Source organism: Chrysochloris asiatica, unplaced genomic scaffold (genome assembly GCF_000296735.1).
Source record: "Chrysochloris asiatica unplaced genomic scaffold, ChrAsi1.0 scaffold00135, whole genome shotgun sequence".
Taxonomy (NCBI): Eukaryota; Metazoa; Chordata; class Mammalia; order Afrosoricida; family Chrysochloridae; genus Chrysochloris; species Chrysochloris asiatica.
Genome location: NW_006408653.1, coordinates 4,672,101 through 4,690,026, shown reverse-complemented (window position 1 = coordinate 4,690,026; position 17,926 = coordinate 4,672,101). Strand labels below are relative to the sequence as shown.

At 40.4% G+C, this 17,926-nt stretch overlaps 1 protein-coding gene across 2 annotated transcripts in view; it reads right to left on the bottom strand.

Annotated features, from left to right (window-relative positions):
* Positions 1–17,926, bottom strand: part of ABCC5 (ATP-binding cassette, sub-family C (CFTR/MRP), member 5) — a 124,045-nt gene that overhangs the window by 10,542 nt on the left and 95,577 nt on the right. For both annotated transcript variants that reach the window (XM_006869803.1, XM_006869804.1), the window contains one exon: positions 14,609–14,768. In XM_006869803.1, coding sequence (XP_006869865.1) covers positions 14,609–14,768 — 160 coding nt within the window. The remainder of the gene's footprint in view (positions 1–14,608; positions 14,769–17,926) is intronic.

Sequence of the window (17,926 nt, the reverse complement as noted above, 5' to 3'; positions counted from 1 at the left end):
GATAATTACACTGAATGTAAATGGATTAAATGTACCAGTTAAGAGACAGAGGGTGGCAGAATGGATAAGAAAACAAGATCCTTCAATATGCTGTCTACAAGAGACACATCTTACCCACAGAGACAAAAACAGATTAAAAGTCAAAGGATGGAAAAAAATATACCAAGCTAATTGCAATAAAAAACGAACACGAGTGGAAGTACTAATCACTGATAAAATAAACTTTAAGGTAAAAACCAGCATAATAAATAAAGATGGACATTATCTCATGACTAAAGGGACAATTGAACAAGATGACATAACCATAATAAATATCTATGCTCCCAATGAAAGAGTGCCAAAATATATAAAGCAAACTCTAACAGATTTGAAGAAAGAAACAGACAAATCTACAATAATAGTGGGCAATTTTAATACAACGCTTTCAAAAATGGATAGAAAAACCAGAAAGAAACTTCACAAAGACACAAAAGAATTAAACAAACAATCAGCCAACTGGACCTCATAGATGTGTACAGATCACTCAACCCAACAACTGCACAATACACATTCTTTTCCACTGCACATGGAACATTCTCCAGAATAGACCTTGTGTTAGGCCACAAAATCAACTTCCGTAAATTTACAAATATCAGAATACTACAAAGCATCTTCTCAGACCACACTATCAAATTAGAAATCAACAATAGGAAGACCAAGGAAATAAAGTCAAATACATGGAAACTGAATAATACCCTGCTGAAAAGCAACTGGGTAGTAGAAGAAATTAAATATGAACTCATAAAGTTCCTAGAAACAAATGAGAACGAAAACACAACATACCAAAATCTTTGGGACATGGTGAAAGTGGTGCTGAGAGGACAATTTATTGCAATAAATGTACACATCCAAAAAGAAGACAGCACCAAAATTAGCACATTACCACAGCATCTACAACAATTAGAAACAGACCAACAGAGGGAACCTACAGTCACCAAAAGAAACGAAATAATAAAGATTAGAGCAGAAATAAATGAGATAGAAAACAAAAAAAAACTATAGGAAGAATCAACAGGACAAGAAGCTGGTTCTTTGAAAGGATTAACAAAATTGACAGACCACTGGCAAACCTAACAAAAGATGAGAGGGAGAAGACACAAATAACACGCATTAGAAACCACATGGGCAATGTTAAAACGGAACCAAAGGAAATTAAAAGGATTATAACAGAATACTATAAAAAGTTGTACTTCAACAAATTTGAAAACTTAGAAAAGGTGGATACATTTTTAGAAAAACACGATCTACCTAAACTTACACAAAGTGAAGTAGAAAACCTGAACAGACCCATGACAAAAGAATAAATTGATCAGGCCATTAAAGAACTCCCAACCAAAAGAAGTCCAGACCCAGATGGCTTCACTGGTGAGTTCTACCAAACATTCAGGGAAGAGCTGTCACCATTTCTACTCAAATTATTCCAGAATATAAAGTACGATGGAAAACTTCCTAATACATTTTATGAAGCAAGTATAACCCTTATACCAAAACCAGGGAAGGACGTTACTAAGAAAGAAAATTATAGACCAATGTCCCTCATGAACTTAGATGCAAAAATTCTCAACAAAATCCTAGTCAACAGAATCCAGCAGCACATTAAAAAGATAATATATCATGATCAAGTGGGATTCATACCAGGGATGCAAGGGTGGTTCAACATTAGAAAAACTATCAACGTAATCTACCATATAAATAAGTAAAAAGAAAAGAACCACATGATCACATCAATTGATGCAGAAAAGGCATTTGACAAAATCCAATATCCATTCCTGATAAAAACCCTTAACAAAGTAGGAATTGAAGGGAAATTCCTCAACATAATTAAGAGCATATATACAAAACTAACAGCCTAGATTACTTTCAATGGAGAGAAACTGAAAGCCTTTCCTCTATAAACAGGAATCAGACAAGAATGCCCTTTGTCACCAATCCTATTCAATATTGTGCTAGAAGTCTTAGCAAAAGCTATATGGCAAGACAGGGAAATTTAAAGTATCCAAATTGGCAAAGAGGAAGTAAAACGTTATTTGCAAACAGTATGATCCTATATGTAGAAAACCATAAAGACTCAGTAAAAAAGCTGCTAGACCTCATTGGAAGATTCAGCAAAGTGGTAGGATATAAGATCAACATACAAAAATCAGTTGGGTTCCTCTACACGAAAAAGGAGAGCGTTGACTCAGGCTGCGAAACTTAAGGCCAGCAGTTCGAAACTACCAGCCGCTCCGTGGGAGAAAGATGAGGCATTCTGCTCCCGTAAAGATTTACAGCCTCGGAAACCCTGTACAGGGTCGCTATGGGTCGGAACCGACTCGACGGCACTTAACAACAATATATCCAGGAGGGCTTTTACCTGTGCTTTAGGGAGTAGAAATGGCAGCCTCTTCAGGCTACTGACTGAATGTAGAGTGAATTGGGATGCAAAAATTAGCGAAAGAGAAGTGGAAGAGTCTTCACCTGTGAGCACTGGCTAGTTTTTCAGAGTTTCTTGTTTGCCTCTTCTCACGACGCTTTTCATAGACTTTTTTTTTTAAAGGCAAATCACAGCATAGGCCTATAGAAACTGAACTATGTGCATCATTTCATGTTGTTCTCTCCTTTACACCTGATATCCTTAAAATAGGGATTAAGGAATGCCTAGCTTAACTATAAAACATTTTATTACTGTTTTTCTTGATTAAAAAAAAATAGAGATAGTAGAATAAATGTAACCTTTTGTGGCTATAACTGACCCTAAAATAAAGGTTATTTAACCTCAAAAAAAAAAGTAAGGATGGCCAAGGGAGAAGAGCACAAGTGGGGTGCAGGACCCTATCCAGAGAAGCAGTGACACCAAAGATGGAGGCAGAGAGAGGGGGCAGCTGAGGACTGAGAGCTCCAGGCTCATGGAAAGAGAGGGACTGGGTACTGGAGGCCAGGAGGCAAGCTTACAGAATGTGCTCTTTGGTTGTTGAAATTATTATATATTCCTGAGTGTTGTTTCTGTGTACACCCCCCACCAAAAAAAAAAAAAGGGAATGGAAGAAAATACTGTTGAATGATGATGCACGGAGGAGATTGTAATCATTGCAATGAAACGATGGTGTAATGCCGATGTTCTCCCATGTAAACTATCACTCAATTTACACAAAAAATTTAGAAAAAAAACGTGGTATAAATCTGGACTCTAAAGTGCTGCTGAGGTCATCTGTGAAAATGGGGGTTGGGGGTAATTGCAGATGGTGAAAGGGGTTGATGATAATCATTGGGAAAGGATGGCTTTGAAGGCTGGGAGATGGGGCAACACTCAGGGGGCCCAGATCGTTTGGTGCCACATGTGTCTCCATATCTGGAGTTACTAGTTCTGGGTCTGGCAAATGCCAGCAGTCATCGTCACTGGAGTCTATCTGTGAGAAGAGCAGGATGGCACATGGCCCTGCACATGTCCTTTGGGTCTCTGGAATGTCCTTGGAAGACTCTAAAGGCCCTGCTTGTCTGTGCCCCAGGCCCTTTGCACAGCGCTTCTCCCCTGCCTGGAGCAGTCTCACCTATCCTCACCTTCTTGTTTGAGACTCTGGTGAAAAGCAATGGCTCTGGAGCCACACTGTCTGGATTTCTCCACCCAAACCCAAACAATCTGTCATTGCCATCAGGCTGATTCTGACTCCTAGGGCTGCAATGACATGGATTCCTTCACAGATTTGAGTTCGTGAGTGATAGTTTACATGGGAGAACATCGACATTACACCATCGTGAAAGGTTCCCCTAAAAGGCAACTGGAAAGGAAGACAATAGACATTAATCTTATCAGCCCAAATTCATGCCGACTGACTCCAGAATGGAAGAGGGACAAAGAAGAGCAGGAAATTTCAGTGCACCTCTTGGTTTTGTCCTTGTGATTAGAAGCAGGTAAACTCTCTTTAGACTTAGCCTGTGGTCTGCCACTTGAGAGCATTCCATTAAGATGATCGACCAATCTGACCACTTTAATTCAGAGGACTCTTTCTAGAAGTGTTGCTCATTGAGAGCAGTCCAGACCTCTCCTGGATAGGATGTTAATCAGAATTGCTTTTGGTTCTGGCATTCAGGCTTCCTGTGAGTGTTGTATCCACTTGGAAATTGCATTTAATATATAAATCAGGTAACCACAAGCATTGAGAGCTAGCATCTAGCTGGTCCATGTGTATCTTGTTAAATGAATATTTCCAGCTCTGCACATACACTATCTCTAGCATGTGCAACAACATCTTGTCACTTGATCCCCATTCTATAGATGAGATTGAGGAGGTTGCACACAGTAGCAGAGCAGGGATCTGAGCCCACTCTGCTCACACCCTCCACAAGTGCTTGCTCTCCCTCCACTGCACTGAGCTTTGCCTCTGTTAGTACAACTATACATGTGTGTTGTGACACACTAATGCCTCTTAGCAGGATTGGGGGAATAAATTGTTTATTCAAAAAATACTAGACAGAATGCTTGTATCAGTGCGCTACACTCTCAATACACAAGCTAACTAACTCTATACAGGTAGTGCTGTAAGTATTTTATACAGGCTAACATTTCGTTATCACCACAACCCTTTGAGGTAACTACTACTATCTGATCCTCACTTTACACATGAGTAATGGAAGTAAGGAGAAGTTCACCTGCTTCTAATCACAAGGACAAAACCAAGAGGTGCACTGAAATTTCCTGCTCTTCTTTGTCCCTCTTCCATTCTGGAGTCAGTTGGCATGAATTTGGGCTGATAAGATTAATGTCTATTGTCTTCCTTTCCAGTTGCCTTTTAGGGGAACCTTTCACACTGATACTCCAACAGATTAAGGCAGACTGAAATCTGTATTCTCTGTCCAAAGTCTGAGGAATAAAAGGTTAGCTATACTTTTGCCTTGTGGCCAAAATTCGTCTCTCATACTTTGGACATACTGTCAGGAGGGACCAGTTGATAGAGAAGGATATCATGTTTAGTAAGGTGGAGGGTCAGAGAAAAAGAGGAAGACTCCCAAAGAGATGGAATGGCCAAGTGGCAGCATCAATGGGCTCAAGCGTGGCAACAATAGTGAGGTTGGCCCAGGATCGGGCAGCATTTCGTTCTGTTGTGCATAAGGTCGCTATTAAGTTGGTACCGACTGGATGTCACCTAACACCACCACCACCACCACCACTTTTGCCTGGTTTAACAAAGACTACTGAAAATTCCCATGGGGCATATCAGCAAGACAATCCTCTGAGTGCTATTTATCAAGCTGGCAATGCAAGTTTTCACAATAAAAATCTTCTCTCTTCCACTTGCGTGGTCAAATTTATGAACTTCTCTATACTTCGATCAGAATCCCTCTATCCTTTAGGGTTGTAACAGGGGTTGAATCACAACCCCCCTCAGAACTCTATAAAACATTATATATTGTTGTTTTGCTATTTTTAGTTCTTTACAAGAGTTTTTGGGAAGTCCTAATCAAACTCAGAAAGGAGGGAGAACCCACCACCATGTCACCTAACCTGCAGAAAACCACCAAGATTGGTTCCAAATAGTTGTCTTGTCCTGCTTTGCCTAGTTTCCTGCCCCTCATGCCCTACCTAAGGAACTCTGGTAGCATAGTGGTTACAAATCGGGTTGAGAATCGCAAGGTCAGCAGTTTGAAACTACCAGCTGCTCCACGGGAGAAAGATGAGCTTTCTGCTCCTATAAAGATTTACAGCCTCAGAAACCCTGTTCAGGGTCACTGTGGGTTGGAACTGACTCAACGGCACTTAACAACAACAACAATGCCCTGCCTTGGTCTCTACACAACTGAAGCAGAGGATACCATGCTGAAGGTTTGCCCATTACTACACTTAACTCTGACCCTGGGCATTAGGAAACTGTGTTGAGGCTAACATGGTGAATTGATACCAGGCTCCTCTGCATCTTCATTCTGCTCTGACTATAGTTTCTATTTAAAGTCATGGGATCCTCTTGTTGAGCTTGACTCTCCACCTTGTAATCCAGCTCTAGTAATTCAATTCTGTTGTGCTTCCATGTGCCTAGGTACTCGTCTTGACAGCCTCATCAGGCTCCCAAGGTTTGGAGTCTCACCTTGCTCGGGTTTTCCCCTGAACGCTCTGGCTATGGAGATGGGAATCTTGGGTCTGGGAATACTGTCAAGTCTCGTCTGCTGCACTTTGTCTGTCTGTGGAAAATCTGTGTGACTAACAGTGGGAATTCCAGCACTAGTAACTTGACAAATTGCCACCTGAGGCTTGATACCTAATTCAAGATTTCTGGTTTAGCCCATCACCTATTGTTTAAAAACCTCTTGCCCTTTCCTTTCCCCTCCTGGTAAGAATATTTAATTCCTGGAGTGGGATTTTATCACTCTCTTCAGGTTCTTTCCACCTCTATTGAGTTGAGTCCTTTGCACAGAGTAAGACCTCTATCAATATTCACTCAAGACTGAATGAATCCATCATGTTGGTTCCCAGGATAGAAATGTGTGGCTAGTTCCCCTAGACTCAGTGTAGGAAGTATTCTTTAGCACTGTACTGTGATGCCTAGTAAGCTCATCCCTAGTAACCTCTTACTAGCCAAGTACACAATAATAACAAATACATATAAGTGTGGCTGCCTGCTCACTGAGCAGCTTGCCCCATCAACTTTTCTACAGGGGAAGACTCAGCAGAAGCATTGGCAGGCCCATCACACGCCTGAAGGAGCCTCAGCGGACTAACCTATGGGTGCCAGGTACATAAGGAATATTTACAATCACCAGTAGGTGGCAAACATCCACATTAAGGCAGACAGACTGATCTTAGCAGGGAGCTCAATTAGGAGTAGAAAACTATGCCCTCATTAGAGATCGGCCAGATGGCCCTGGGTCTGACCCACAGATAGAATAGAACACAAAGTTATGTATCCACTGCATCGAAAGTAGTCAGCAGGTAGAATGGGAAGGGAAAAAAGTTTGAAACCCTGACCATGAGGGCACTTTTTAATAGACAAAGCTCTTGAGTTCTTAATGCTACCAAAAATATATTGATGTCTTTGCTCTTTTATTTATTTATTTTAGTCTGTATTTATTTAGTTGGTCATTGCTAAAGAGGACCAAGAATAGCTCCTGAAGTGTGAAATGAAGCAGCAATTCATACTGTCTCTTGTCCATGGTGAGCATGTCTTTAGTGGCCTAGGTCTTCAGAGCAGGAGACTCTGGGACTCACAGACCATCTCTTATCAGGAAGATGAAGGCAGGCTCAAAATAGTTATCCCAAAATAAAGACTGAGTTTTGGCCTTTGCTTTTAGAGACAAAATCGGGCCAGAAGGAAAGAAAAGTGAGAGGTGAGAGAAGATACTAAGGGGAAGTAAAGTAAATGGAAAACACTAAAGAGCAGCTGTAAGCATGTGAACATTTTTTTAAGATAGGAGAAGCCTGGGTCAATCTGAAAACAGATGAGACATTCTGAAGAGGCTAGGGAAAAAAAAAACCTCTGAGGGGGCAGGTGGAACTCTAGTTTTCGGAGAGGCAGAGTGTCTCTTGAGGTTGTGGTTCACAGTGGTGTTGTGAACATACTTGGGAGGCACTGCGATGCGTGGAATGATTCAGAGCCACAACTCTGCAGCCTGTACATTCTGACACTGTGTTCTTGGGCAACTTCATATCCAATTTATGCGCCAGTTACTACTTCTATAAAGCAAGCACAGTAGTGGTACCTATACCTCATGGAGTTCTGAGTAATTGATGAAGCAACACATGTAGAATGCTTAGAACACTACCTGGGGCAGAGTAAGCCCTCAATAAATTTGTTGCCCTTTGTTAGGTGCTCTTGAGTCAATTCTAACTCCTAACAACTCCATGTGACAGAGAAGAAGTAACTAGAGGGTTTTCTAGGTTGTAATCTTTATGGAGTCCTGGGGTGGTGGTGTAGGATCAGCACAAGTGCTTATCGGTTTGAATCTCAAGGTTGACGGTTCAAACTCACCAGTTACTCCTTGGAAACCCTGTACCAAGTTTGTACTCATACTTTGCTATGAGTTGGAACTGATTCAACAGCACTTAAGAACAACAATCTAGGAAAACATCATCTGTTTCTTTTTTCCATGGGACCTCTAGGGTGGAGGGGTGTTTTGAATTGCCAGCCTTTCAGTTAGTGGCTCAGTGCTTAACTGTTGCACTACCAGGGCTCCTTACAGATAGCTACCATTATTGTTGATACTTTTTGAGCTCCAGTGTCTGGCTTGAACGATTTTTTCAACAAATGTTAGTTACCATCCGGCCGGTGCTCTTCATACAGTTAAGCCAAACTTGGAATTACTTTCGGACATAGAAACTAGAGGTTTTTGGGGATTCCCAAGTTCCAGAGGGACTAAAACTTTGAAGAAAGGAAATGACAACAGGATAATTCAGAGAGGCAATGGAAAGAGCTTGCGATTCTAAGAACCTGCTTATGCAACCGACAGAGCAACTTCTGTTGTATCCAGAGTGCTGGTGGCTTCCATCTGAAGGTGTTTCAGGCCCCAGACAAACAAAATCGCACTGCTGTTGGCTCAATTCTGACTCACAGCAACCGTACAGCACAGAGAAGGACTGCTCCTTAGGATTTCTTAGTCTGAAAATCTTTATGAGAGCAAACAACCTTATCTTGCTCTGGTACTTTCAGGAGTATGCAGTGTTGGCTCAGTTATTTCTGCTGTAACTGAGAGTTGAAAGCTAGAAATAGTCTTCAAATAAAGGGATTTTAATGAGCAGATCCATAAGGTGAGGGGGTTTCTGAATAGGAAGAGAGCAGAACAATGCTTCTTGCTAATGAACAGATGCCACGTAGAATGTTCCAGATGCTGAGAAGGTACCCACAGGGAGACCTACACTCAGAGACAGACACTGAGAGACAGCTGATGGTGACTAGTGTCACTGAGGAGCAGGAAACCCCAGGTGAGTCAGGCTTCAGACAATTCACAGGACCCACAGCACTCCAGCAGGGGGTCGGTTAGAGCAGAGGCGAGGGATGGGTTTCCCAAACCTCTGGGCAAAGAGAAAGGAAAGCTCAGCTAATACTTAAGGCCACATTGAGAAAAGGTCTGTCTTTTTGAGGGAAAGGACTGGCTGTAAGCTCACAAGTCCCAGAGCTTAGACACAGATGGATGGGGAGGGATGAGGTGTGTTCTGGGCATTGGATTGGACTGGGATTCTAGCTAAGCTAAGGTGAGGTGTGGCACCAAATTAACTGGCCTATAATTTAGTCTTGGTGTGGCGCTGTAGGATAAGCACTAGATCACCAGGTCAGTTTGAACCTTAAGGTTGGCAGTTTGAACTCACCAGCTGCTCCTCAGAAACCCTATTCAGGGTTGCTATGTGTTGGAACCAACTTGAAGGCACTTCACAACAACAACACAACTTAGATTGGGCTCCTGGTGTGGTGCTGTGGGATACAGCACTAGATAGCTAGGTCAGTTTGAACCACAAAGTCCAAACTCACCTGCTGCTCCTTGGAAATCTTATAAAGGGGTCACTATGAGTCTGAACTGACTTGATGGCACTTAACAACAACATAATGTAGTGTATGTGTATAGAGAATAATTCAGAAATCCGTGTCTTGTAATTTTCTCTGAATTTGGTTGGCTTGTTTTCCCTCTAAGAGTTTCTCTCAAGCTTTAATTGCTCATTGGTATCTCAAGAAGATGTGCCTACTCTCAGTGTTGGTTAATCACTGTGCTGATAGAGTTGTACATTTAGTGTCTATAAGACATAGTTGAATAAACAGCCGATCTAGCCTGCTCTTGCCGTGGGAAAATTATTATAGACTTGCTAATCTTCTAAGGAAAAAGAACATCAGAAACAGAATCTTCTTTGGGATTTATAAGAAATCTTAAGGAGCAGGATGGAAGGTCCAGGATTTAATAATCGTAAGTCAGTGTCTACTATTGGCTGAAGAAGCCAAAAGGACAGTCAACAGATAATTAAACTTGTCTGATCTCCTAAGCTTGTATAGCTGTCTGCCCAAATAGCTCTCTGTGCTCAGTTACTAAAAACCAAGGGCAGCAGCACATCAACCATACATAGCTTGTCCATAAAGCAGCAAACATTTCTCTGGAGGGGATAGCAAAGGGTTCTAAATCCCAGAGAGTTTAACATCTACAATATTCTACAAACTATCTGCATGTCAGTGTGGACCCAGTCTCTGTAGAAGTCCCTGATTTGCAAGCTGAAATGAAGCTCAGTGAGAATTTTAAAATGAAAATTGAGACTTTTTGGTGGCAACATTTTCAAGAGCAGTCTAAAGTTTAGCATGTCTTGTTTCTTGACTCTCCTCCAAATGATGATTAAAACAAACAAAATAAACAAAACAGATGATTCCTTTGTCCTGAGCTATAAATTACAAAACAGATTTTATTCTCAACAACATTCCTGTGGCATCTAAAAATAGAGCAATTTATGGGAATGAAGCACACATTTGGCAGCATCTACTCATTTCTTAATTTTAGACTTGAGTCTTCAATAAATTCTCATTCTCTTCTGTTGCCACTTATCTGACCTTGTTATATCAGAACCCAGAGGGAATAATTTCCTGTCATCAATAAATCTAGTCTCTGCTGTCCAAATTCACTGATGTTTTTGAGAAAATAAAAATAAACACATCCAAGAGCACTAACCCTACATGCATGTGAGTGAGAATTCAGTTTATCTGCTAAACTTCCTTGAATCAACAAGTTCAAATGCCATTTCCTAAGGCAAAAACAAAAAAGGGGGGTTCCTTAGGAAATGGCATTTGACCTTTATTAAAGATGTCTGAACATAGGTCTTGGTTATATGAAATTATGTTGGCACCAATATTTTTGGAAATCCCTCCAAAATACAGAAGAAATGACAATACTAGCTCTGGAGTTAATTTTTTTTTAAAGTGCTGTTTCAGTAAACGACATAACTACTAGCTAAACTGACTACATCTGTGGAAAGAGACTCTATGGAGAAGCTCAGTATCTTCATCCAAAACATGACCAGGAGCTGATTGTGAAACAGACCATCAACTGCTTATATGCAAGTCCAAGCTGAAGCTACAGAAAATTAAGATAAGTGCACGAGAGTAAAAAATATGATCCTGAATATACCCCCATTGAACTTAGAGACCATCTCAAGAAAATATTTGATGCATTAGACATCAATGACCAAAGAATTGTGGGAAGACCAGAAGAGTTGTGGGATGATATCAAGAACATCTTCCATGAAGAAATCAACAGGTCATTAAAAAGACAGGAAAGAGAGAAACGACCAAAATGATTGTCAGAAGAGACTCTGAAACTTTCTTTTGAGCATAGAGAAGCTAAAGCAAATGGAAGAAGTAACAGAAAATTTACAGGACAACTTGAGAAGAGAAAGTCAAGTATGATAATGAAATGTACAAAGACCTGAAGTTAGAAAACCAAAAGGGAAGAACACACTTAGCATTTCTCAAGCTGAAAGAACTGAAAAAAATATTCCAGCTATGAGTTGCAATATATTGAAAGTTGCAATATATTCTGTGGGCAAAATATTGAATGATGCAAGAAGTATCAAAAAAGGATGGAAAGAATACAGAGTCACTGTACCAAAAAGAATTAGTCACTGTTCAGCCATTTCTTGAGGTAGCATATGATCAAGAATTGATGGTACTGAAGGAAGAAGTCTAAACTACACTGAAGGCATTGATGAAAACAGAGCTCCAGGAACTGACAGAAAACAAACTGAAATATTTCAACAAACTGATGCAATACCAGAGACCTTCACACTCTTTTACACCAAGGAATCTGGAAGACAGTTGGTTGGGCAACTGATTGAAAGAGATCCATATTTATGCCCATGAAAAAGAAAGGTAACCCAATGGAATGTGAAAATTATCAAACTATAATAAGTATCCCATACAACAACTAATTTTGTTGAAGTTTATTAAAAAAGCTTACAGTAGTACATTGGCAAGGAGCTGCAAAAACTCAAGCCAGATTCAAAAGAGGAGATGTGGAACAAGGATATCATTGCTGATTTCAAATGGATCTTGGCTGAAAGCAGAGAGTACCAGAAAGATGTTTACTTGTACTTTACTGACTATGCAAAGGTATTCAACTGTGTGGATCAAAACAAACTATGGATAACATTACGAAGAATAGGTATTCCAGAACACTTGACAGTGCTTAAAAGGAACCTACATAGATCAAGAAGCAGTTGTTAGAATAGAACAAGGGGATGCTGAATAGTTTAAAATCAGTAAAGTTGTATACCAGTGTTATATTCTTTCACCATACTTACCATAAAATAGACTGTATCCTGAGCAAATAATCTGAGAAGCTGAATTTCATGAAGAAGAACATGGCATTAAGATTGGAGGAAGACTCATTCACAATCTGTGATATTCAGATGACACAACATCAAAATACTGATGAAGATCAAAGACTCCAGCCTTCAGTATGGATTGCACTTTAGTGAAAAGAAAACAAAAATCCTCACAACTGGACCAATAAATAATATGATAAATGGAAAAAAAAAAAAAATGAAGTTGTCAAAGACTTCATTTTGCTTGGCTCCACAAGCAACACTTCTAGAAGAAGCAGTAAAAAAATCAAACGATGTATTGCATTAGGCAAATCTGCTGCACAAGACTTCTTTAAAGTGATCAAAAGCAAAGATGTCAGTTTGGGTACTAAGATGTAACTGACCCAAGCCATGGTATTTTCAATTGCCTTATATGCATGTAAAAATTGGACAATGAATAAAGGAGACCATAGAAGAACAGATGCATTTGAATTGTGTTGGTGAAATGGACTGCCAGAAGAATAAACAAATCTATATTGGAAGAAGTACAGTCAGAATGATTCTTAGAAGCAAGACTTCGTCTCTCATTCTTTGGACATGCTGTCAGGAGGGATCAGACCTTGGAGAAGAACATCATGATTGATTAAGTGGAAGGTCAATGAAAAACAGGAAGACCCGCACGGGAAGGGATCTACACAGTGACAGCAACAATGGGTTCAAACATAACGATTTTAAGCATGGTGCAGGACTGGACAGGGTTTCGTTCTGCTGTTCATAGGGCCCCTATGAGTCAGAACCAACTCAACAACACCTAACAAAAACAACATAGCTAAAGGTTTTTAAAAATTTTATAGGAAGGCAGCTTGAATAGGCATGGAAACAAAATATGGAAATCATTGTTTTTACGAGGCTAAACATAGCATAGTGGTTATGAATCGTGCTGCTAATGTCAGGGTCAGCAGTTCGAAACTACCAGCTGTTCCACGGGAGAAAGATGAAGCGTTCTGCTCCCGTAAAGATTTACAGTCTCGGCAACCCTATACAGGGCCGCTATGAGTCGGAACTGACTCCACGGCACAAAACAATAACAACAAAGTTATGATAAACCCAAACCAGTCAGTTGCTGGTGAGTCGATTCCGATGTGTGTAAAATACAACTGTGCTTCATAGAGTTCTCAATGACTGATTTTTCAGAGGTTAGATGGCCAGGCTGTTGAGTAGGTTCAAACCACCAACCTTTTGGTTAATTGTTGGTCTATTGTACCACCTTAAAGATAGGATCAGTTATAGGAAAAGGTAATAAGATAAAATGTCTCCTTCTTACTATTTTAACAGGCCAAGAGGAATTTTATCTTTGGCATGCTGATAGATTTTAGAAGGAGTAGTCATTCCAGAGTAAGCATCAAAGGTGGGGAAAGATAGTGGAAAATGAAAAAACATGAGATGTAATAATGTCGATAAGGTACCATTAGAATGAGTAAGTTCTCAGATGTAGGAGATGTGAGAGCATGGAGCAGAGCAGGACGGTGGTGATGACAATGATGAGGGCAGCTACTGTACTGAGTACTTACTATCTGTCAGTCTCTGTGTTTGTATATGGCACACAGGGTTTGTGCTCAACTACTATCTGAAAGCTTGGTGGTTCAAACCCACCTAGTGGCCCCATGGAAGAAAAACCTGGGGATCTATTTCTGTACCAAGATCAGAGCCATTGCGAACTATATGGGACACAGTTGTATTCTGAAACACAAGGGTCATCATGAGTGGGAATCCATTCACAGCAACAGGTTGGGCGTTTGGGCCTGTGTCTATATTAACTTATTCAAGTTTTACAGTGACAGCCAAGCGTCTACTTGTGCGTGTGTGCTTTTCTCTTTTTCCTTCTTACCTACTTTGTTAAGAACAGGAAAGGGCTGAGGTTCTTTGCATTTAGCTGTGGGGCTTGATCTAGATTTCATGCTGTTGTTAAGTGTCATTGAGTCGGTTTAGACTCATAGCAATCTGTATAGGATTTCCAAGGAGTGGTGGGTGGAACTGAACTGCCAACCTGATGGTCTAGTGCACTATCCTATAGCGCAACACCAGGACTCCTCACTTTATAGGTGAAAACAGCTCAGAGTGGTTATGCAGCTTACCCAAAGTCAAGAGCAGAGATCTGAGCCTAAACCTACGTATGTGACTTCCTTACCACTGTGCCGCAAGCCCTGCATGCCCCGTTTAGTTAACAAAGCTGCGTGGACAGTGAGACATCACTACCCCAGCAGTCACTACAGGGAGGCTCCAACATCATGGGCCCACCAGTTGAAGGCATGTGCCATGTGGTATGCAGCGTCTCACCTGACAGTGCCACTGAACAGCACAGGCTCCTGTGGGATGATAGAGAGTTTACTTCGGAGGTCGGCAAGACCGATGTCGCTGATTCGCACTCCGTCGATTTTGATGCAGCCTCCAGATAACTCCACCAGGCGGAAGAGAGCCATCCCCAGAGAGGACTTCCCTGACGAGCCAGAAGACATGCAGAAAGTAGCTCAATGGCAAATAAAAACTGGTGTACTCTCAGGGCAAATTCTTCTATTTCTGTTCAACCATTCCACTAATTCAACTGGTTAACCGAGATTGTGTGTACGAGCAAGAAGCAGAGAAAAGGTGACTGACTTTCCTCCTCTATCAAGCACATACATTTAACCACACAGCTTCATTCTGAGAAGGAGTGGCAGGGACTGCTTGCTGCACTTCCATGAGAGAAAATGGAAAAATGCCTCCTTTACACTTTAGGAACATGTACACAGGGTTTAACGCTTCTCAGGCAGAGTCAGAAGGAACGATCTCACAAGAGGGAGGTAGGGGCAAGCCAGGGGACAAGAAATCTTCTCTCTCTCTTGCCCTCTCACTGTTGCTGAGAGAGAACCTCCATTTCCCAGTTGGAGAGCGGAAGCTGTGATGGGGTAAACACAGAAAGGAAGGAAGGAGGAGGGAACATTTTGTAACTTAGTGTCCTATATTCTAGGCTTGAGTAAATGAATGGCTGCCAATGATGAAGCCACCAGAAGGGACTCTGGTAGAGAAGGAGGTTTAGGGAATGAAAATAAAAAGTTCAGTATTATGGTATTAGCAGTTTTTCTCAATTGAATCTCTGTTTAAAATGTTACGGCAGTGGGTTACAAGTTGGGCTGCTAACCCTCTGTGGGAGAAAGATGAGGCTTTCTGCTCCCGTAAAGATGGACAGCCTTGGGAACCCTATTCAAGTGTTGCTATGAGTCAGAAGTAACTGGAGAATACACAACCCCCACTACCATATGTAGTACAAGACAGTGTCAATCTCTCATAATCTCACCACTCAAATTGAGATCATATCAGAATATAATATTGTAATTTTCTTTCAATTTAATATGATATAAAAAGCACTCAGCCACATTATTAAATATTAACGTTTTAGTGACTGCAACATATTTCACCACGCGGATGTATCTTACTCATTTGACCTATACCTTAATGCTGAACATTGAGTTTATTTATAACTTACTATTATAATGTGGTGGCTTCTATTTCATTGATTAAATTTTACTATAGTCTCTGATGGATTCCTAGGGACAGATTCCCAGAAATGACATTACTGAGTCCAAGGGTTGTTGTTGTTGTTGTGAAGTGCAATTCGACCTTAAGGTTGAGTGCCCCCAACCAAAAAAAAAAAAAAATTTGACATGGTCTGGTCTACCATCTGAAATTGGACCCATGGTTTAAACTTAGAACTGCACTTCTCTGCCTTAGCCAGCTGCCTGATTCTTACTTATTTTTTTTTTTTAAATGATCTTACTTTATTTTCATTGTTGTTGAGAATATTAACAGTAGAACCATACACCGATTCAACAATTTTTACATGTACATTTCAGTGACGATTACATTCTTCAAGTTGTACAATCATTCTCACCATGCTTTTCTGAGTTGTTCCTCATCATTAACATAAACACAGGAAATTCCCTAGGTTTCCTACCCAATCTTTTGAGTTGTTGTTGTCAAATTCATCCCATATGGATAGAGCTTAAGAGAGCACAACGATCAAGTAGACATTATTTACTGGCTAAGCTAAATTATTGTTTTGTTTTATAAAACACTTAAGGGACTATTTTTGTTTAAGGTTTATGGGTTAAAGATTATCCCAGGACAAGTTTTGGTGGTTCATCCAACCTCAACGGCTCCAGAAAGTCTGGATTCCATGAGAATTTGAAATTTCCTTCTGCATTTCCTTCCTCTTTTGATTGTAGATATCTAGTTTTTGCTTCTGCTATTAGCCTCCTGCCTCCAATTTCTGAAAGAAAATTGCCTTATTGACACCACCATGATGTTGCCTATTCAGCAGTCATAAGGTACAATTGTCTTGTCTTGTTCCACATGTCTGCAGCCACATCCCAGCTGCTGGAACTTGAATGGCCAAGTTGTTAGTTACACTTTAACAAAAGATGCCTAGGTCGGGTCAACTGTACTAGAATACTGACAGTTCTCTGAATCAGAACAACATTTCCACTGGTGGAAAGTGCTGGTAAAACAGACATGAATATCCTCATATTGGTGCCCTTAACTATGACCATGGCAGAGTTAGGGCCTAAGAGTCTAGGAAGAAGCTGTGTTTGGATGAGAATTTAGATGTGTAAGTCAAGCTATTCATAATTATTTATTTTTCTTCTTTATTTCTTATCTGTCACTACATGGGGTCTAATAAGACTTGGTGACTATTTTGGCCTGTCTTACTTGTGTTAAGGGGAAATCACAGGAAGGGACATTAGCTAGCCAGAGCCTAGAGGAGAGCAGTGGATACTCCTAGGAACCCACGCCAGAGAGGAAACTTAAGGGGAGTAAAGGAAGAGCTTGGGACAACCATCCTCCTTGGCTGAAGCATCTCTTTCCACTTGTGGTCTTGTTTTCACATAAAATAATTCAAGAAATGTCCTTTTCTTTTCCTCCCTAGAGTTTCTTTAAAGTAAATGCCCCAGTAAAAATGAAAGGCCTTTCCCCTCCTCCCCCACTCTTTACAGTGAGGAAAAAAAGCAGGAAGAGCTTTGATATCAAGGGCATGCAGAGCTCAGAAGCTAATGATAATGGTACCAGCAAGACACTCAGTCATACTATGTTAAACAGATTTAATATAAAAGAAGATTTAATCTTTAAAATGCTATTCTTGGAGGAAAGAGGGAAAGAATGAACTACTCAAGTCTTGACCTTAGACATATAAAGGGTATATAGTAACAAATTTCTATGAATATGAGTGAAGTAAAACATAGGGCAATTCTCTATTTGTTTGCAATTGATCTTTGCCCAACAAAAAGATTTCTGCTTTCCCAAAGGAACAGAGACACTCTTGATTTAGAACTATGCTAATTCTGGATAAATGTGAGGCAATACTGGCAACATATCAAAGTACTTAAACATGCGCATGTATTTTGACTTGATATAAACAAACAAGGATGTTTACGGCAGCACTATTTGTTCTACTGAAAACTGACAACAACCTCAATGCCCTCTAGTCAGGGATTGGTTAAACATAAATCATGTTATATCCATAAAATAGAGTGTTATATGATGCTGCATAAAAATCACATCACAGAAGGTTAATTGATATGGGCAAATACTAATAATTTTAGAAGCAGGCCAAGAAACTGT